Source organism: Protopterus annectens, chromosome 11.part0 (assembly GCF_019279795.1).
Source record: "Protopterus annectens isolate FY-2018-M chromosome 11.part0, PAN1.0, whole genome shotgun sequence".
NCBI lineage: Eukaryota > Metazoa > Chordata > Ceratodontiformes > Protopteridae > Protopterus > Protopterus annectens.
This window is the reverse complement of record NC_056745.1, coordinates 283,303,897-283,326,653: the sequence shown is the minus strand read 5'-3', so window position 1 is coordinate 283,326,653 and position 22,757 is coordinate 283,303,897. Positions and strand designations below refer to the sequence as shown.

The 22,757-nt window shown below is 41.6% G+C and overlaps 1 protein-coding gene across 1 annotated transcript in view; it reads left to right on the top strand.

Moving 5' to 3' along the window:
- Positions 1-22,757, top strand: part of ARL1 (ADP ribosylation factor like GTPase 1) — a 284,363-nt gene that overhangs the window by 253,242 nt on the left and 8,364 nt on the right. Inside the window, exon 5 of the mRNA XM_044087773.1 lies at positions 19,270-19,448. Coding sequence (XP_043943708.1) covers positions 19,270-19,448 — 179 coding nt within the window. The remainder of the gene's footprint in view (positions 1-19,269; positions 19,449-22,757) is intronic.

Below are 22,757 nucleotides of genomic sequence, written 5' to 3'. Positions count from 1 at the left end.
GAATTTTTGGGAAACATTTGAAAAATTAACATTTAGTTGAAAGAGTATTCTCGGTAAAAGCTTCATCTTAACACTAGCTTTTGAGAGTAATGACATATTAATATCCTTCCACATATTGATATCGCTTTCAATACTGGTCCATGTATGCAGTAAGTTATTCTTTATCATATCCTTAAAGTCAGGAGTAAATATTATTCCTAGGTATTTTATCTGGTAACTTATTTGGTTCTCACTCATGGGAAAGTAAAATTCCTTATGACCTATAAGCTTCATGGGAAATATGTGGGATTTGTTTAGATTTAAATTATAGTTAGAGATTTCAGAGAACTCATCTATAGCTTTAAGTATTTTTGTGAGGTCAGTAGTGGGAAGTTGAAAATATATATTTAAGTTATCAGCAAAAGCAGAGAATATAAGATTTGTATTTTAGATTCTAGGTATGTTTTTTTTTGTGAAATAAACAGGAGAGGTTCTAGATAAAGATTAAAAAGGTATAGGGAAAGAGGGCAACCTTGTCTTGTACCATTGGATAACAGTATAGGGTTAGTTTTGTGCTTATTTATCTGAATAGTGGTAGAAGCTTTCTGATATAGAACCTTAATTATCATTATGAATTCCTGAGGAAAACCATATAAAGGCAATATATTAAATAGGAAATGTAAATTAACTCTATCAAAAGCTGTAGTTGCATCCGCCGTGAGGACATATCTGGGGCATTTGTCACTGTTAAGAAGTCTGATAATGGTATCTAAAAGGAGGATGTTATCACTTTTTTGCCTGTTTATCTTAAAGCCCATTTGTTCTTGGGAAATGATAGAGGGGAGTACATTCTTAAGTCTGTTTGCTGTAACATGAGCTAGGATCTTAAGGTCAGTATTTAGTTTGCTGGATCTGTTGGGTCAGAATTCGGTTTTGGAATTAGCACTGTTTTGGAGTTATTTAAATAATTATCTGTTATTCCATGTTGTATTATAAAGTTGAAAACTTTTAATAATACTTTGGAAATAGGTTCCATGAATAGTTTATAAAATTTAGAGGTGTAGTCGTCGGGCCCAGGGGATTTACCCAGTTTGAGTTTGTTTATTGCAGCTTTTATCTCATTTAGTTGCAGGGGTGTTTTTAGGAGTTTTTTTTTATCTTCCGTAATTTATGGAAATTTTATATTATGTATAAATCACCAAAATTGTCTGTAGATGGTGATATAAGGGTATGTTGTATAGTTTCTTATATATGTATTCAAAAGCATCTACAGTATCTTGGTCCTTGTGCTTCACCAGTCCTTCATACACTATTTCTTTAATTCTCGGTGGGCCATTTTTTATGTTAATTGGTCTAGCTAGGAATTTTGAAGGTGTTTGTGCCCATTCTGAATATTGATATATTGACCTTAATTCTAACAGGGAGATATTTTCTAGATAGTGTTTGTGTAATTGCTTTTGCCAGTCTATTACTTTTTCCTCCAGGTCTTTTTTCTGAGGTTCTAATTCAGCAATATTTAATGTGAAGTTGTTCAATCTCACCGTTTGTTCTTACACGTGGGTTCGGCCACTTTCCAAGCTCAAGATCTTTGATTAGCTCGAGGCACAGTCCCTATCCCATGATGCTCTCCTACCAACCCCAGATCTAGTTTGCCGCTGCAGTGGATCGCACGATCTTCGGAGGAAGCTCGGGCCAGTAACCTTTTTTCTTCTTAGAAGAATATATATTTATTTAGCTATCAGGGATCTGATATATGTGAGACTATTAATATTATTTGTATTTGTTGTTTTAGTGAGTTAACTATAATATTTTTGTTTGTCTTTCTAAATTGCTCCTAGGCCTTTGGCCTTTCCTTAGTTGAGTTTTACTTGACAGGGCTCTGTCAAATTTATTTCCCTATCCCCTCCTTGTTCATATCTTGTAGGTGCTATTAGATTTGTTGTATCTGAACGTTATTGTGACAAGACCTTTTAAAATAATACTTGTCAGTTTGCAGTTCAGGGATCTGAACTTTCTAGGAGTATCTTAGCGGATTGCTGACATTATTGTTTATCAGGGATCTGATATTTTTGTGTTTTCTTCGGTATCATGTCTGAGAAACAAAAATCAGGATTTAAGAGGTGTGACTGTGGACAGAAGATGTCCATCACCGATAACCATGTTTCTTGTGTGTACTGCTTGGGTCCACTACATTTGCAAGAGGATTGCTCTATCTGCCATTCCTTCAGTGACAGGGTTTTGTTAGAAAGGCGAAGGAAATTGGTGAATAGAGGGCTGCTGACTTTCAAGAAGCGCTAGACAAGACTGACCAGACCTCCAAGTCCTCGAAGGGGTCGAAGTCTTCTAAGGTGTCATCAGAGCACAGGTCCTCTGCTCCGAGCACCTCTGGGAATACTCTGTCGCCGGCTCCGCAGCCTTCAGAGCCGGGCACTGAACTCTTACCTTGGAGCCAAATCGGTGTTGGAGCCGGTGTCGGAAGTTTTAAAGTCCCCGATCTTTAGGTCGGTGGTTTCTTCGGCTCCTTCGAACCGTTCTTCCGGGACCCTTTCAGACATCGATGTGGACCTTGTGGTGCAGAGGCTTTTGGAGAACCCGGCCCTGGCCAAATTGCTTTTGGCTTCGTCCCAACTGACGTCGAAGCCTACAACCCTCCCGCCATGATTTCTACTCCTCCTCCGAGGCCAGTCAAGCCTTTGGAGCCGGAAAGAGAGGATCTGATAGTGGTGGAACCCTTGGAGCCGAGGCCTGTTCCAGTGCCCTCATCCCCGTCGACCTTGACTTCTTCGTTTCCGATCCAAGAGTCTCGGAGCCGACATTCTCTCGCTGGTTCCGGGGGAGAGAGTCGAACTGACACAGATGAGCTTGGCTCCGTCCTCTGGTTCGGAGTCCGTGGTCTCGGGCCCTGGGAGGATGCCATCTTCTTCGGAACCGGCAACTCCTTGGGTCGGGAAACCGGTGCCTTCGATGCCATGAGGAGGGTCATGTCTGCAAAGACCCTTACCTCTTCAGATTTTCCCTCTTCCTCTCCTAAAGGGCCAAGTTCTGTCCCTACACCATAGGTTCATACCAAGTGTCGAGACCCAGAGCATCAGGTAACCCCATTGGGTGACCCCTGCTTGACGGCGACTTCACCAGACACCCCCACTGATGAAGTCGCTAGAAAGAGAGTGTGCAAAAGGAGGCATTTGGATTCCCCTCAGGAATCCTTAACATCAGACAATGACTTAGAGGAATCAGAAGGGTCCCCACGGTCCTCCTCTGAGGATGTGTCATTTGCAGACATCCTGGAAATGTTAAGGCAGAGGGGTGACTGGCAGTCCCTTACCCCTACTGAGGATGAGTTGATGCTACTGAAGGCCTTCACCTTCCACCTCGTGGGTTACTCCGCCCTTTGACGAATTAATGGAGTTGGTCGCTCGAAGGGCGTGGGAGTCTTCTGATTCCATGGAACCGGTCCCTTGGAGGCCCAACAAATTTATCACCTCCCCTCAAGACAGGTCTTTTCTTACGAAGGGAGTCCCTGTTGATAACATGCTGGTGGCAGCGGCAACCAAGAAAGAGATGTCAGAAACCTCTTCTTCTGTTCATCCTCCTAATAAAGACTCGAGGACGATGGACAGATATGGGAAACGCATCTTTAGTTCTGCAACATTTGCAATGAGATCGCTTAATTATTTAACCCACTTTACCCATCTTCAGCGAGATCTCCTCAAAGAGCTTGGAGATACTCTACAGGGCAAATTAGATGACGCTGCTTCTGAGAAAGTGACGGCACAGCTTAACACCCTTAACTCTACTGTGAACTTGTCCATGCGGCTCATTTCTTATGCAGCTGATGGATCGAGCCGGGCAGCAGGTTCAGCAATAGCTCTGCGGAGACCATCCTGGATGCGCTTATGCTCCTTTTGTGGAAGCTTTCAAGTCTTCCTTTGTTAATACCCCATTCGATGGCTCTTCCTTGTTTGGGCCTAAAGTTAAGGAGACACTCCCTAGGTGTGAGCAGGAAGGAAAGACTCTATCTGCCGTAGGAGTCTGTTTTTCCATCCCCACTAGACCATACCCCAAAGGGCAGATAGGTGGAAAAATGTGGTTCTGAAAGTCCCAAGTAGCTTTCCAGAACACACGTAGTGAACCCCCCTCCAGGGGCAGAGGGAGGGAGTTATAATGGTAGATGCCGCCCAGGCGGCAGAGGGGGTCCGCAGAACCAGGGTGACAGGGAGCACTTCCTTGGCAAGCCCTATCAGCGCTCCTGAGAGGAGGCCCGACTGTCTTGCTCTGGAGGCAGTCGGGGTCGCTTAGCTTTATACCCAGACGCCCGGCTAGGAATTGCATCAGATTCTTGGGTAAAAAGCATAGATACCAGAGGTTACATCATTCCCTTTTCAGAATCCCCTTCCATTCGTACAAGAATCCCAGACATTCCACCCAGTCTGCGGAATCTAGCAGCCGTAGAAATTCAAAGGCTGCTAGAAAAGAGAGTCATCCAGCCAGTCCCGGTGGACCAGATAGGATCCAGAACATACTCCAGGTTCTTTTTAGTTCCAAATAAAACAGGGGACTGGAGGCCCATCTTAGACCTCAGCAAACTAAACACCTTTGTCAAAAAGGAAAAGTTCTGGATGGTCATGCTTCAGTCGATACTTCGTTTCTCGAAATGGGCGATTGGATGTGCTCTATAGATCTCAAGGATGCATACTACCACATCAAAATGGCCAGGTCATCCAGAGATCACTTGCATTTCCGGCTGGGGGCCAGTCATTACCAATTCCGAGTGCTGCCCTTTGGTCTCACCACAGCCCCCAGAGTGTTCACCAAATGTATGGCAGTGGTCATGGCTCACCTGAGATGTTTAGGATTCCGGGTGTTTCCATATCTGGACGACTGGCTCCTCACTGCCACCACCAGGCATCAACTGATTTGTGCAAGAGATTACACTATCAGCCTTTGTTCCAAGTTGGGCATAACCTTAAATTTTGAAAAATCTGCTTTATTGCCCTCGCAGCATGTTTCCTTTATAGGGGCAGATCTAGACACCACCACCACCCTGGTCAGATTGCCTCAAAAAAGAGTAATATCTTTATGAAGTCAAGTGTCCCATTTGTTAACTGAAAGGAAAGTTCCTGCATTCCAGGTTCTGAAGCTGTTAGGCACCATGACAGCGATACTCATAGCGGTTCCTTTGGGGCGAATGCACATGAGGATACTCCAATGGTTACTATTCACACAGCGATCTTATCAACAGCTTCCAATGTCACACAAGATTCTTCTGACAAATGCTTGCAAAAAGGACCTTCTTTGGTAGTTGAACAGCCACCAAGTTACTGTAGGTCACCCATTTGTACTTCCCCTCCCACAGCCACAGTGACCATGGATGCTTCCCTGACAGGGTGGGGGGGGGGCTGTTTCAGGTAAGAACTGCCCAAGGCACTTGGTCAGACATGGAATCTCATTTGCACATCAATGTCCTAGAGTTGAGAGCGGTGTTTCTAGCGTTGCAACACTTTCACGACTCTCTACCTTGAGAGAACATTGCAATACAGACAGACAACATGTCAGTAGTCTGGTACATCAACAAGCAAGGGGGAACCAAGTCTTACCCCTTATGCCGAGAAGCCCTGAGAATTTGGCAGTGGGCTGTATCCACTGGGCGCTTTCTGATAGCAACACACATCTGGGTCATCCAACGTGATAGTGGACAAACTCAGAAGAGCCATTCTGTTGCCTCATGAGTGGTCCCCTCAAAGAACGAGTGGCGGAAATGATATTCCGCACATGGGGCCAACCTTGCTGTGACCTTTTTGCATCCCTGATGAATGCCAAATGCAGAAGCTACTTTGCCCTGTACCCTCCACCGCGGGACAGCACAAGGGACTCACTCGTACAGGATTGGCCCTCGGGTCTCCTTTATGCCTTTCCTCCAATCCCCAGATTCTTACAGAAAGCCAAAAGCTTGGGAAGGACTGTTATTCTTATAGCCCCGTTTTGGCCTCAGCAGATATGGTTCCCCTTTCTACAGCAATACTAAGTGGAAGAACCTTGGGTTCTGGATCTAGTGCCAGACCTTCTGACTCGTTTGTCGGGAGTTCTTCATCCCTCTCTTGTCTCCCTCAAACTGACAGCTTGGCTGCTGCACTTCCCAACCTAGCCAGGTCACATGATTTGTCTCCCGTGGTTCAACATATTCTAGTTTCCTCTCATAAAGTCTCCACCACGAAACTGTATAACAGCAAATGGAAGCGATTTGTTCATTGGCTTCTCAGCATGGTATTGATCCCTGTGTCGCCCCAATTCATAGTATTCTGGAATTCTTGACTTCACTCTTCCACGATGGTGTGGCAGCTTCTACAGTAAGGGTTCAATTGGCTGCCTTATTTAACCTCCATGTGGGATGCAGTGGTTCTAACATTATGTCCCACAGATTATGTAAAGCCTTTCTGAAAGGAACTCATCACCTTAGGCCACCTATCAGACATCCTGTTACTCCCTGGAATCTAAATTTGGTACTATCTCAACTCATGCTTCCCCCTTTTGAGCCTGCATCATCTTGTCCTTTGAAGTTCCTTTCTTGGAAGACAATTTTCCTGGTGGCTATTACTTCGGCACATAGAGTTTCTGAACTACAAGCACTTTCTATCAAGCCTCCATATCTGTTTTTTACCCCGACAGAGTGTCTTTTAAGAACAAATCCAACCTTTCTCCCTAAAGTCTGCTCCGAGGCGAACTTGAACCAGTCTATTGACCTTCCTACTTTTTTCAGTCATCATGCTAATAGATTGGAGTACATGTTACATAAGCTTGATATTCACAGACAATTGAGGTTTTATTTAGACAGAACAAAAGAATTTAGGAAGTCTGATCAACTATTTTTTTCCTATGCAGATAATAAGAAAGGTTTTTCGGTATCCAAAGTTACATTGTCCAAATGGATTTCTGATTGTATAAAATTTGTATATTCTTCAGCTAAACAACCTTTAGAACGTGAAGTGAAAGCTCATTCTACCAGGGCTGTTTCTACGTCTCTAGCCCACGCAGCCCGTTTACCTTTGGACACCATTTGTGCAGCTGCTACTTGGTCCAGACCTCATATGTTTATCAGACATTACAAAGTGGACAGGGCCTCCAGGGACAGGGCTTCTTTTGGTTCCACCGTTCTCAAGAATGTACTCCTGTGAGCCGTCCAGGATTAGGGTGCTTGGGACGCTACCCATGTGTAAGAACCAATGGCGAGATTGAACAACTTCACATAAAGAAGTTATGTTCTTACCATAACGTTCCATGTGAATTGTTCATCTCGTCTTTGTTCTTACACTCCCTCCCACCTTCCCCCTCCAGGTTTTGGAAGAACAGGTATGACTGGTGGTCTGGTTGGTCTTGCTAGTGTCTTTCTTTCCAGCCAGATTATCATTTAGCTATTGTAAACAGTTATGTACTATATACATGTTGTATTTTGGTTGCTTAGTGTGTTTTTTTCTTGCTGGTTCAGCAAACTAGATTTGGGGTTGGTAGGAGAGCATCATGGGATAGGGACTCTGCCTCGAGCTACTCAAAGATCTTGAGCTTGGAAAGCGGCTGACTTGGAGCCGATGGATCGGCTCCGAACCCACGTGTATTAACAAAGACGAGATGAACAACTCATATGGAACGTTATGGTAAGAACGTAACTTCTTTTTTGAGTTTCTAGTTCCTTTTAAAACTTATTGTACTTTTTTTTGAACCATGCAGATTTTTGGATAATTATGCCCCTAATGACTGCTTTGGCAGCCGCCCATTGTATATCATAAGGGATCTGAGTAGATATAAAGTCATTTTGAAGTTGGGCTATGACATTTTGGATTTCCTGTGCCGTTTCTTGGTTTTGAATTATTTTAGGATTTAATGTCCAATTATTGAAATAGGGAACATTTCGTTTATATGTTTGAAAATTTATTAAGAGACTGATTTTTTGAATGGTTCTAGGTGATGCAGCATAATTTAGTCTGTTCGAAAGCAGTGATTGGGAAATTAGAAAAGGCATCTATTCTGGACCAGGTTTTATGAGTGGCTGAGAAGAAAGTGAATCTTGATATTGTTTCATCATATTGGAATTTAATATAAGAGTCAGTTAGTTCAAAAGTATTTTGTAATTCTTCAAGTGCTATAGTGGTATGATGTTCTTCATCTCACATTGCTGCAGTCCTTACATATGGGTAGTCCGCTGTCCTCGGTCGGCCCGAATTCCAAAGTATTAGGCTGACGTCGGTCAAGGTGCTTAAAACTGACATCAGGACGTCAGGGTACAAATGCGCATGACCGACGTCGTATCCTCAGTCTTTTTTGCCGCATGGTCCGATGCAGAAGCAGCGTTGCAAGTGCCGTTCGGCGTTCTGAAATTTTTCGAGTTCGGAGTTTCAGACCGAATCCAAGTTGGCTAAGTACCCCGTTGGGGAATATTTTGGTTTTTTCTTGCCTCAGTGTTTTACCGGATGTCAGAAAAAGTGAATAACTGTATTTCTTGTGGGAAACAGATACCGCATAGGGATTATCATTCTTTGTGTATTCCTTGTTTGGGGCCTGAGCACGACGTTGTTGGTTGTCGCTTTTGTGCTAGGTTCAATAAGCGCACTATTAAGCGAAGGTTAGATTGTGCTAGGCTGGTCTTCGGGAAGCGGTGCAATTATAATATGCCGTCGGACTCTCCGGCGCCCGCTTCTACGAAGAAGCGCAAAGACAAAACAGTTAAACCCAGGCAAGATGAGTCGTCCGTTCCGGACGCTGGTTCTTTAGAGGCCTTAGTGGAACCGGTGGTTCCGACGGAGACTTCTCTGGAGTCTCAGGGGGAGACTTTGATTTTGCAGGATGTGGCCTCTCAGGAGGCAGGTCAGGCTGAAGGGGCTTCTCAGGTTACTGTACTCCCCTCCCTTCCTAGGGTGGTTAGGCCCTCTCCTTCTGTTTCCAAAGCTTCTCCCAGAGGCAGGCCAGGTTTAGCTTCTGTTGGTGTCACTCCTAGTTCAGCAGGGTCTGTGCCTAAGAAGCACATGCTTAAAATGGCAGAAGATTTGATTACTCTGATTAGAGGTTCTTTGCCCCCTCCTGATAAGAGGCCTAGGGTGGAGCCAGAGTTGGGAAGTTTTGAGCAGGCTTGGATGTTTCAGAGTCTTCGGCTGAAGACTTGCAGGAGTACTCTCCTTATTCTGATTCTGATGCAGATGATTCCACTCCTTCTGCTTCTCCTCCAGAGGATTTTTCTTTTTCAGAGACACTTCATTCTATGAGGGAACATTTTAAGTGGGAAGGTCAGGACTTCTCTGATTCTCGGAAAAGGCTTAGGGAATTTTGCTTTTACCCCAACATAGGCCCTTGGCTATACCCCCTGTTCTGGATGTTGTGGAAGATGTGTTTGCAAAGGCTTCACTTAATCCTGATTCTCTGCCTCCTGCTCCTGTTAAACCGGATAGGTATTACAGGGTGCCTGAGGCTCATAAATATCTTTATAAGAGTCCTAGGGCGGACCCAGAAACTATTAGTCAGGGACCTAAGGGTGTCAAGGCCTCTGTTGTAAAAAATCCGGTTCCTCTAGATAAAGAGGCCAGAGCTTTGGATAGATGGGGAAAGAAGGTCTATACATCTTCTACCTTAGCTATGAGGGCTTTGAATTGCCAGTTTCATATGTTGAAATATCAAAACTTTCTTCTTTCTCAATTGAAGTCTAAGGTGGATGCTCTGGCGGAAGGCATTGAGTGTAAAGAATTACAAGATTTGGTGCATGTCTCTGAACAGGTGGGTAAGCATTCATTACAATGTGGTTTTGATGCTGTGCAGGCCTCGTCTAGGGTGGCTGCCACTGGTTCAGTTCTTCGAGGCACGCCTGGCTGAAGGATCAGAATTTATCTGACCATGTTAAGACAAGGATTTTGGATGCTCCTTTGCAGTCTGATGTGTTGTTTGGTTCACCTGTGGAGTCAGTCTTGAAGAAAATGGAAGACAAGGCTAAGTCTATGCAGGCTGTTAAAGATTTTTGCAAGTTCAGCCTCCGAGGTTTAGTAGGAATTGGCCTGCTAAGGGGTGGACATATCCTTCTTATGATTCTCAGTCTAGGGGTAGATCTAGGCGTGGTAGGGGCAGAGCTCAGAGTTCTTTCAGACCTAGAACAGGAGTTCACCTGCACAATCTTGGTGAGGGCAGGGGCCAGTCCTTTCGTAAACAGGCCCAATGACCTACCTTTTCAGCTGCCAGATCCTTCTTGCCTGGCAGCACCTTTGGGAGGAAGGTTGGCACTCTTCAAGGAAAATTGGATTTTGATTACCCAAGACAAATGGGTATTGGATATCATACACCAAGGTTACAAGTTTTATTTCCATACCTTGCCTCCTTTCAAAGGCATGCCGGACGTTCCTCCTCAGCAAAGACTAGAGGCTCACAAACAAATTTCTCTACTACTTCAAATAGGGGCCATACAACCGGTCCCTCTGCCAGAAGTGGGCCTAGGATTTTATTCTCGCCTGTTTCTAGTACCAAAGAAAGGGAACACGTGGAGACCAATTTTGGATTTATCTATCCTCAACACATATCTGGACATTCCCAAGTTCAAAATGTTGACGTTACAACAGCTTTTACCTCTGCTGGGCAAAGATCACTGGATGGTGACTCTGGATCTCTAGGAGGCTTACCTTCATGTTCCTATCAGGCTCAGTTGCAGGAAGTATCTGCGTTTTCGGGCTGGGACTTCTCATTATCAGTTCTCTGCATTGCCCTTTGACTTATCTACTGCGCCCAGAGTGTTCACGAAGGTTCTGGCTCCAGTGGTAGCTTTCTTCAGGCTAAGAGGAATACAAATCTATCCTTATTTGGACGATTGCCTGATTCTGGCCCAAGGAAAGGACGAACAACTTCATCATTTACAGTATGTGATGGCAGTGTTAAGATGCCTGGGGTATTCAGTGAACGAAATAAAGTCCAGACTAGTACCCTCTCAGGACATGTGCTTTCTGGGTGTGAGACTGAATACAGCATCCCAGATGGCCTTTTTGACCCTGGACAAACAAAAGAATCTTTCTCTTTACTTCCACCAATTGTCTCGTCAGTCCAGGCTGACTGCAAGGACAGTCCTTCAAGCCTTGGGGTTCATGGCATCTTGTATTCTGGTACTTCCCAATGCCAAACTGCATATGAGGAAGCTACAATGGTATCTCAAAAATGTATGGACTCAGCACTGCCAAGATATGGACACTGTCATTCAGATAATACCTTGCATTCAAAAGGAATTTTTGTGGTGGGCTCAGGAATGTCACCTAAACAAGGGACTCTCTGTGACCCGGCCAGAGGCGAGTCAGAGTCTAACGACAGATGCCTCAGACAAAGCTTGGGGAGCTCATCTAAATGGAAAATGGGTACAAGACACGTGGCCTGCCAGACTTCAACATCTACATATCAACTTGAAGAAGATGTTAGCAGTCCAATTTGCATTGATAGCTTTCAAGGATTTACTTCTTCCAGGGCAGGTGTTGATTCTAACAGACAACACAACTGTCATGTGGTACATCAACAAGCAAGGGGGAACGCATTCATATCCTCTATGCAGACAAGCAATGATTTTGTGGGAGACTGCTCTCAGTTTACAGCTAAATCTTCAGGCAAGGTTTCTGCCAGGAGCACAGAACTCCTTAGCAGATGTGTTGAGCAGACAAATTATGGATCCCCACGAGTGGAAATTGGATCCTCATGTATTTCAGAAATTGACAGTGTTATGGGGAACTCCAGACATAGATCTGTTCGCTTCTCCACTAAATTACCAGCTGCCAAAGTTTTGCACAAAAGGTTTCATCCCACAGCTTGGAAAGTGGATGCTCTCTCATTCAATTGGAGCAATCTTCATGTGTATGCCTTTCCACCTCTGCCTCTCCTCCCAAAGGTACTCCTGAAGGTCAGACAGGACAAGCCAAACATGATTTTAATAGCTCCGGATTGGCCTCGACAGCACTGGTACCCATTACTGAGAAGTCTGGTGCAGGGAGCCTCCATGGCCTTTGCCTTGATTCCTCACCTGCTGTCTCAGGAGAACAGTCATTTACTCAATGTCAAACTTCACTCTCTACATCTAACAGCCTGGCATATTCTGTTTTAAACCCTGGAGGGTCTCAGCTTCCACAACAAGTTTTGAATGTTATTTTGGAGGCCAGAAGGCCTAGTACAAGGAAAGTGTACGCAGATAAATGGAGGAGATTTTTATTTTGGAGTACAGCAAAGGACTTTGATGTTTCTAAACCTAATTTAAGTGTTGCTCTTCAATACCTTACTGAGTTACTGGACAAAGGTTTGTCCTTCTCCTCTATTAAGGTTCATGCTGCAGCAATTTCTGCTCACTATGACTGTGACCCACCATTATTTTCTCATCCTTTGTTTAAGCAATTCCTTAGAGGGGCAAAGAATATAAGACACCCACGTAGAGCTCCTACTCCTGCTTGGGATCTCAATTTTGTGTTGGAGAAACTCACTCTACAACCTTTTGAGCCTGCAGCGACTGCCGAGTTGAAATATTTATCATGGAAGACTGCTTTTTTGTTGGCCATTACCTCTGCGAGAAGGGTTTCTGAATTACAGGCCCTTATGGCGGTTGAGCCTTTCCTAATTTTCCACAAGGACAGGGTATCTTTGCGTACTAACCCTTCCTTTATGCCTAAAGTGGTTTCTAGTGTGGCTTTAAACCAAACTATTCATTTACCTACTTTTTATGCAAACCCCAAAATAAAGGGGAAAGTTTTTGCACACTTTGGATGTACACAGACAGTTGCGATATTATTTGAGCAGAACTAAAGGGTGCAGGCAGTCTCAGCAGTTGTTTGTTTCTTTTGCTTTGGGTTCTCAGGGCAAACCTGTTTCAAAACAGACTATTTCTAAGTGGATTGGTTTTTGTATTGCTTTCTGTTATTCCCATCATGGTAAGGAGATTCCAGCTGGGATTAGGCCTCATTCCACTAGGGCTACTGCCACTTCTTCAGCTTTTTTAAGGGGGGTGGCTACTAAAGATATTTTGGAGGCAGCTACTTGGAGTTCAGTGCATACTTTCTCTAAGCATTACCACCTTCCACTTTACTCTAAATCTAGGGCTGGTTTTGCCACTGCAATTTTACAGGGCATTTTGGCAGCTCCTAATGCTTTATAGTTTTGCCATCCTCCCTTACCTCTGCTTTGGGATTCTACCCATATGTAAGGACTGCAGCAATGTGAGATGAAGAACATAGTACAGTTTTGTACCTACCATAAATGTAGATGTTCAAGATCCACATTGCTGCAGTCCAATTACCTCCTCCTTCCCCTCTGTAGTTAGAGGTGGTTGTGTGGTTTGGGTTGTGAATATTGTAAATATGATTAGTGCAGGGGTGGTTGGTTGTTTTTTGCTGTTTTTTGGCTTTGGCCTTTCTTTTTAGGGCCTTCTGACATCTGGGGCAAGAAAAGACTGAGGATATGACGTCGGTCATGCGCATTTGTACCCTGACGTCCTGATGTCAGTTTTAAGCGCCTTGACCGACGTCAGCCTAATACTTTGGTATTCGGGCCGACCGAGGACAGCGGACTACCCATATGTAAGGACTGCAGCAATGTGGATCTTCGAACATCTACATTTATGGTAGGTACAAAACTGTACTTTGCGAATGCCTATTTTCATTATGTGATCTATCTTGTCTAGATTTAATAAAGTATTCCAGTCCCCACCAATGATACAAAAATGATTTGGGTGGTTAGCTAGTATATTAAAGATTTCATAAATGAAGAGATGTTGATTAGAGCAGGGGCTATATATATTAAGAAAGAGTAAAGGTTTATTTTTAGAGTATGATATTCGCTAGTAAATAATACCCATCTTCCACTAGAATCAGCTTTAAAAGAAGTAATTTATAATTGAGAAGATTTATTTATTATAATGGCTACCCCCCCCCCCCCCCAGATAAAGAATTATGGCCTGCAGCTAATATTTGCTTAACCCAGTTCCTTTTCCTTTCCCGATCCCACAGTTGGTCATCCAAGTGAGTTTCTTGCTGGAAGGTTACATTAGCCTTGCTTTGGTATGTGAGATGCATGATTAAATCTCTTTTTTTTATCCACTATCCCTTTATCATTCCATGCATCTATTGATACCATGTCTTAATTTACTTATCATGATGTTCATTGCCTGATAAGCAGAGAAATAGTAATAAAACTTGTCTGTTAGTGTGTTAAGCTTTAAAATTGATGCAGTGACTTACTCCTATACCCCAAATAGGTGTCTATCCACCCATCCCTCTGTATTGGTAATTGTGCATGAGTTGAAAAGCAATGAAAAACTATTATTTTTATTAAAGTTATATAGACATTTAGCAGAGGGATGTCAAAAGTACCTAGAATGTTCCAAACGTGAACAGTCATCAGCTACAGACTGAGCACAGCCTGCTCCTTTTATTTATTTACAGTATAATGATTTTCTGACCTCCTAAAATAATGTTTTAGTTATTCAATTAAATGGTATGTGTAAAGTAAGAGAAAGTAAATTCTTAGAAAATTTTTATATTGAGGCAATATGTTCTAGTTCTTAATATTTCAAAAGTTATTAAAAAGTTTACTAAACAACATTTTATATAGAACAGATCTAAAAGAAGCTTAAAAGAAAAGGCAGCACTTTGAAGTTCCAAAACAGTTAGAGTAATCCTTTTATAAGCAACTAGCTATATTCTTTAAAGCTACTGGACATTTCCTCTTTTATATATGTATGTACTGGCAATGTACATACAACAAACATCTGTCTTTGTTATCCAAATATACAAAGAATAAAAATATGACACCATAATCCAAAACTTGAGATAGATCGTGTCCATGTCCACTCATTTGTTTTCAACTAGTCAGTGTCACTTTCTCACATATGCATGCAAGAAATGACTCTATTTATCATTTAGTCATAGAATCATTCAAATACAACCCAGTCAACATGCTATTAGGATAGAGATCAGGCCATGTATAAGAACTTACTAATGTCAAAGTAGTATACTAATTTAGGCTATTATAAAACAAAAGTCACAACCCAAAGTGCATCACCCTGTTTCAAAGCATTATTGAGAAAAGAAGAGTGCCCCCCCAGGATTAGTTAGAGCATTTCACCTATATAATTGTATAATACAAGAAAGCATAGCTGTAATCATTTGGGAGTGTTTAATACTTAAGAGTTTATATGAGACCCATTGATCCAGATGCCATTTAATCCTTGTTTCTTGACATCTGCAGTGACTTAAAGAAAAGCACCTTTAAATCATTTTTTTATGCAGCTATACTTGGGTAGCTTTTAAGAATTTATAAATTTAGAGAACAGTACCTTGGTTTATCCAGTGTAGCACAAGGTTTTGTAATACTGCAGGAAGGGAGGCTGAAATATTTAAAAGCAGCTACAGCCTTTTCTATTCTAGATCTTTCCAAACGACTGGTATTTTCTTCTGTCGCCTTCTTCTTTGTAATTATAGCAGTGTAGAGGCTTGAAACGTACAGTTTGAGGTTTCTTTGATGAGAAAAGCAAAGTTTGGTTAAAAGTTTAATATTTATTGTTTGTAGAGCTTTCCTGGCTTGATTTAGTATCTTTCCCATTCCCAGAGATGCACTGGGGCTGGAAACAAGTCATTTATGATGTCATTAAAGTTGAAAGGTGAAAGGATCATAGAGCTTCCTGATTTGAATAGGATTATGGGAAAACAGAATGCTGAAATGCTAAAACGGACCCTCCAGGGCTGTAAAAATAAAACAATGGTGTTATTTTTAGCTTATTTTAAAATAGAAACATGCAGAATATCTTGCTGAAGCCCTCCAAAACGTTGTTTTGAGTTCAGAGAAGATGAATTGGGTTGTTTCAAGCAGGATTAACTTTGAAGAGATGCAGAAAGGTGGATTTTGCTTGCTCAGGGATTCCGGGGGATATTATTTTCTTCTTTGTGGTAGAAAATTAAAGATGCAGGGTATTTCATTTGAAAATGAATCTTGTTTTCAATAAGGTAAGCACAATATTTACTAAGATTCTGTCTGTTTTGTTTAATTTCCAAAGGGAGCTCTTGAGTTATTGTGATTTTATGTGCTCTCCATGTAAAGTTCTTTTTAGCTTTGTGTGCTGCTAGTACTTGTTGAACATATGCTGAATTAAGCAGTCTGACATATTTTTGCCTCGGAGAGTCACTTTGTGCACGCCTTATAGCTCTGTGGGCTCTTTCTATTACTATATCATCAAAGAGTTATTTATTATTCAAGAGAGAGCTTAGTATTTCTTTTATTATTGAATTAAGTTGTGTATTGTCAACGCTCTCTGGAATTCCTCTTATGATAAAGTTATTACGCCTGCTTCTGACTTCTAGATCTAACATTTTTTGTTGTAATTCTTTAATTGTGTTGTTGCTGGTCTGAAGCCTTTGCTGAAGTTCATTTATTTTTAGTTCATTTTCCATAACTTTGGCTTCACTTTGCTCTAGTCTAAGCATAATTTGGTCCAGAGTAGAGCCAAATGTACTTAGTTTATTTGCAAAACTTTGCACTTCTAATTGTAAGGGCTGCAGAGCATTTTTAAGGTCTTCCAATGTTAAAGATTGTTCCTATTTTGATCTTAGAGACATCTTAGCAGCTTCTTGTTGCAGCTTGTTAGTTTTTTGTCTTTTGGGAGTGACGTCTTTCTCAGGAGTATTTAGTTTTTGTGGTTAAAATTTCCATTTTATCTGGTCGATTCTCTATTCGACTTCCAAACTTAGATGCTTGTTGATAGTGCAGAAATTTTTAGTAGTAAATCCTATTCTGAGAGACACTTTTTCCTTATTTTTGTGTTAGGCCTGTTAATCTGGAAGAGTCCACACCATGCGGTTCAGAGCTCAACTTCCATCAAGTAGATATTTTCCTTCAAAAAGAAAGTTAGATGCTTTATAATAATGCAGATTTTTTTTTAGTAATAAGTCATGTTCTGAGAGATGCTTTCTCCTTATTTTTTGTGTTAGGCCTGTTAATCCAGGAGAATCCACGTCATGTGGTTCAGGGCTCAACTTCCATCAAGTAGATATTTTCCTTCAAAAAGAAAGAATTTCAGCAAAAATATAGATGAAAAAATTAATTACTCTCATTTCTGCTTTACTCCATTGAGGTATTGTGTATTTTCTTTGAGCGATGCACCGGCCTAAGGTCAGATTAGAGTTTAGGTTGCAGGCGCTGCACTGTTAGTATGCTTACAGGCTGTCCACCATTTTGGAAAACTCATAACTTTAATCCCTTTCAGTATTACTAAGAACTTCCCCGATAGAATGTATAGAGATATTCTTATTTCTTGGTAACAAGAACTTAATATGTTGGCTGCACTGCTTGAAAAATCAACAGGTCTTAGATGCACAAAAATTGTCATCAAATTTTAAGTTAACCTCACATAGCTGGTTACAGAATGTTTTGACATACTCTAAGGATCTATGTAGGATAACTAACTAACTCTTCCTTTAAAAATACTCCAAAATTTGTAAGTGGATTGTTTGGAATACTTTTCAATAATGCAACTATGAAAAATGAAACTTCATACTTGTATAATATAATAAAAAATATAAATCAGCCCCCAAAACAACTTATTGGCAATTTATTACTAAAGGAATATTGATACCTCTATCTTCAGAAAATAAATCTAACATATTATTATTAGTTTAATTAAAATCTCATTAGTCTCAGTATTGGAGAATATTTATTTGGAAATTTTTGCATATATCCTTCTTAACCCTGAAAAAATTTCAAAAGTCAGACAGAGCTTTGTAAGAAGGTAGAGGGCTGGAAATGGATGAGAGGATGATTAAATAAAGTGAAGAGAGTCAGGAGAAGATGATAGGAAGAGGGACACATGTACATCAAAAAGGAGGCAGTGGGATTTTAGATAAGGATTGTAATCTATTTTAGAAATTTCAGACTAATACAATTTTCTGTTCTTAAAATTTCTTTCTAGTAGGAAGCTTTTTAATCTCTCAGTAATGCTGTTTAAGGGAACTTAACTGCAGAACCTGTTGCACCTCTAGGTAATGTGTCTGCTTCAGTCATTTGGGCCTTAACATTCTGATTTGAGCATCTCTGTAGAGCTTTTGTAAAGCACATTAGAGCTCCATTTTAGGAGTAGGGTATTCTTTGGCAAGATTAGCCGGTAGAGCATGATGTCATAAGTGTTGTCTTTTCTCTGCTTATTTTCCTTTTTGGGTCTGTTAATGAAAAGGTGGTTGGAATTTTTTTTTTTAAATAAATGCCTTTGATATGAGACTATTTATCACATTGTTAGCTTTGAGAGAGGTACTTCCAAAGTGGTCTGTTTACTTTTACTCTGTGCCTTTTTATGGCCGTTCTTGTGGGACTTTATAAATTAATACAGGTTTGTAAAGTAAGGGAAGAATTTGAGATGTGTGTTGTAATATGTAATCTAATTGAAGTTTTATTTCTTGCAAAGGCCACCTGGTACATTTTGGGGTCAAGATCTGGGGAGTCTAGATGTTACTGCTTATGTAAGAGCACTGTGTGGGGATGAGCATCCATATTATATTGTCCATGATTGGAGTGTTAGTTGAAGCTGTCCACTAGCGACGCTGCTGACAAAAATATTGCTATAAGTAGTAATGTCTTGCAGCAATGGTCCTAGATAGAGTCTTGACTAACAACTTCAGAGGCACTTTTATTTTGTTAAAAATAAGTACATCTGTGTTACAAGTGGCAAAGGTTCTTATTGTCAGTGCAGGTTAGGATTGGATAGGATGGGAGTGTCTTCTACACATGACTGGCAAAAGACATAGCTGCTTTTGTCTTTGATATAATGGGTACACGTAAAGTTGTTTGTGTGGAACCATTTCTGAATTTTCCACATCTCTGTTTTTTATTCACACAATAATATTTTTATCACATAATACCTTGAGAAGAAAAGGCTGTGAATAATTAGCTTCTGAAAGAATTTTTCACATCAACTGTTGCTTGAATATTTGTAATTTTTCAGTAACTTATTCCTTTACAGCGATTCTGGAAAATAATAAATTAAATCCACAAGTTTAATGCTTCTTGTGTCAGGCTGGGAAAATACTTTAAGCCACTTATGATGGTAATATAGCCACGTCTGGCAAGTTTGGTGAATTGCTGCAGGAATCCGCTGGAGTGGTTACAACTTCCCATGTGTACATGACACTTTAACAGTAGTTGCATAACTTCTGTTGTTGGCCGTAGTGTCTATAATACCAGTATTGCTTTACCTGAAATATCAGCTTGCTTAAATGCATTGCAACTGTGACCTAACAAGAATATCTGTTTTATTTATTAATGCAGGAAGAAGAGTTGAAGAAAGCTATCTTAGTGGTGTTTGCCAATAAACAGGATATGGAATTGGCCATGACTCCTACAGAGGTGGCAAATTCATTAGGACTGCCTGCCCTGAAGGAAAAAAAGTGGCAGATTTTCAAAACGTCTGCAACTAAAGGCACTGGCTTGGATGAAGCTATGGAATGGTAAGTGAATACATACAACTGGTTACATGAAATGGCACCGCAGGTTTCATCGCAGAACAGTAACTAACTTTTATATCTGACTAGGCAGCTTAATAATAACTATACTTGTGTCATCACATCTGTGCGAAGGCACCATAATCTGGAATGTACATGTGTGTGCGCATGTGTGTTTGTGTGCATGCGCACGCACATGTATGTGTGTGCATACACATGCAAATATATGCATATATGGGCTGCAGTCAAGTGGTCATTTGCACAGCAGATTGAATCCGTCATCTCATCTGATGTTAAATTTCATCAGCTCTCTGTTACTTGAAAGCTGTACTTTAAATCGTGATAAGGAACTTGTCCTTTCCCTAATTTTATGCAGTTACATAGTGTAATTAGTGATGTGGAGGTGTGGTTGGTGCAGGAGGACTTGCCACTCTTCAAAAGCTTTGCTTTAATTTGGTGTTTCATTGTGTTTTTGTCATGGAGATGGAGGCTGTGCACAGGTAGCAGCTTTTCCATTTTTAAGCTTTTCTGTATTTGAGGTGTTTATACATATAGAGGTATTCTTTACTTGATTGAGGACACAGCTGATTAAAAGTTTTCTACTGTATCAAATGTTGCATTTTTTGAAAGGTGCAGGTAAGTATTGCATAGGTTTAGATAGAGCTACGGCAAATGTGTTTGTTATAGTAGTCGGTGTTTGTTAGTGATTCTTCATTAAGAGATTGAGAGAGAGTTTGCCAACTGTAGATCTGAAGGACCAAGTTTTATTGTGTGTGAAATTACTATACAGTGGGGGTAAAGAATATGTGCTTTTCCTACTGTTGTGTTACCTCAGAGTTGGCATATATAATTGGGGAGTGTGGGAGGTGCAGGGTGGCTTGCCACCCCCCCCCCCCCGGCCAGGAAAAACTTATTGTTAGTGGTATTTTCAGCATGTCAGTGTGCATACTTTTGTGTGTGTGTGTGTCTCTGTGCATTTAGGTGTTGTTGGAGTATGCGTTTTTTGTGTTGGTGTGTGTGGGTGTGTATGCAGTGAGTGTTTCTGTTGCTTGAGTTGTGATCACTGTTAGCAGCTTAGACTAATTATTAAAGATATAGGCTAGTTGGTCACAGTAAAATTCTTTTGTGTGTGTGTAATGCAAGATCTGATGTAATTTTCATTCATTCCTCAACTGATGGGTCTCTGATCCGACTGTGATCCAACTCAGCTGCTTTTTCAAGATCCTTGGATCTAGCTGTTGAGCTCCTCCCTCTATCCACAATGCCCCACTAACCTCACATACCTCAGATCTCGTTAGCCACCATATCGCTTCAGACACGGATCCTTTTCTCTCCAGCTATAGTGAGTCTTTTTAGTAAAAACTCACAATTTTCAGAATTTACTTTTCAATCTATTTTATCTACTGTATTTACTTATCTGTCCTCCCTTACTTTCTAGAGTTTTTTTCAGTATCTATTCCATTAGGCAGTAACTCCTCCTTATACTTGATCTTTGGTATTCCCTTGGTTTCCATTGGCACCTTTGCCTTTCTTTCTTCTCCTTTTTCGACCCATTAGAGAGCATTCCTTTGTACCATTGTTTGTACTTTTGTGTTCTGTAAAAAATAAAAAAAAAATAAAAATCTTTTGTATTATTGCTCTCAACTTAGTCCTTGATCTTTTGGTTAAGATCAAGTGTAGTATAGTTTTCATAATGACAGGCAAGCCGACTGGGTTCAAAAAAATGTATTTCCTCTGGGTGCAAGATTCCCAACTCTGATGCCAATAGAGATTGTGCCTGTTGCTGCCCAATTGGATACAGACTGCTGTATTTTTGCTTGTTTCAACACCAGAGCTGTTATTAATAGAGGAAATAAGTTAGTTTTGAAGGGCCTTTTCCTTTCTAGCTCCTCTTCTCTTCCAACTGGGGCTCAAACCCTCTCTAAGAGGTCTGACAGACGGAAACCTGAATTGGCTGCTAACAATAAGGACTCCAGAAAACTGTCTCCGGACTCATCACCTACTTCTGCTCTGACCACTGAGCCACCATCAAAAATTTTAAAAACCTCTGATCAGACTCCCTTGGATCCTACTGTCTGGAAAGCAAAATCACCTTGGTTCTGGTTACTCTGATACTCACCGGAGCCGATACCGATTAGTCTTCCTTCTCCTTTTTTTCAAAAGACTCCAAAGAAGCACTCTGGGCTGCCATCTACCAGCTCTTTGCTTAAGTCCACCAGGTGCTTGTCTGAGGCCGAGGTGGATAGTATAATGAGGAAGTTGCATACAGCTCAGATCTAGACAGGGGGGTAATTCTGTCTTTGTCTCCCTTTGGACCCATCAGCCTGCCTACCACCAACTCTCGGTTAATATCTTCTCCTTCGATCCGATCTCTCCAGTGGTTTCTGAGCCCTCTGGTAGGAGATCTTTGGGGTGTCTTCATCAGATCTGAACATGGGTCACTCTTTGACTCTCACCACTTCCTTGAGCCACCAGCCTCTGATTCTTTTGGAGCAGGAATTTTGGACTTGAAGCATTGGCTCTGGGGAGTTTGGGATCAACTCTGAAATTTTTAGCCATCTTTGCCTTTTGATGCTTCAGTGGTGGACAGCTTGGGTGTGACTCCATCCTCGGGGAAGGGGGCCAGTGGGGATTTGGGAGTCATTAGTACAGGAGCCTTCAGTTCTGATACGGACAGCTTCTGTCTTGCATAGGTTCCCTGGCTTTGATATTGTGGAGAGGCCCTTCGTTTCTCCTAAAGAGAGGATGTCCTTGTCCCCTCTCTGATCTCACTTCTTTACCACCTTTGGGTCTTAGTTGTGAACCTCTCACTTCTACCTCACTGGGACAGCCAATCTTTTCAAGTCTCCGGTCAGTCCTTCAGGGCTGCCTGTCACTTCCAATACCTCACCAGACCATCCCACGTATGAGGTCCCTTGGAAAAGAATGTGCAAAAGAAGACACTTATATTCCCCTCAGAATCTCCGACTGAGGAACACTGACTTTGAAGGGGAAGGGTCTCCCAGATCTCCACCTGAGGAATGTCTCCTTTGGAGAAATGGTAGAAATTCTAAAACAGAAAGGTGGATGGTCTTCTGACACCCTTTTCCAGGAAGCGACTTTTGGGTCTGGCTTACCTACATCTTTGGTGACTCCCCCTAGCTGATGAGCTAATAGACTTTGTCTCCTGCCAGGCATGGAAGGAACCAGATACTGTAGAGCCTATCCCCAAGCACCCAGATAGAATTTTAGCCCCCCCTAAAGGACAGAGCACACTGGAGCAAAGGTGTCCTGGTAGATGCCATGGTTATGGCAGCAGCCACTAAGAAAGAGCTC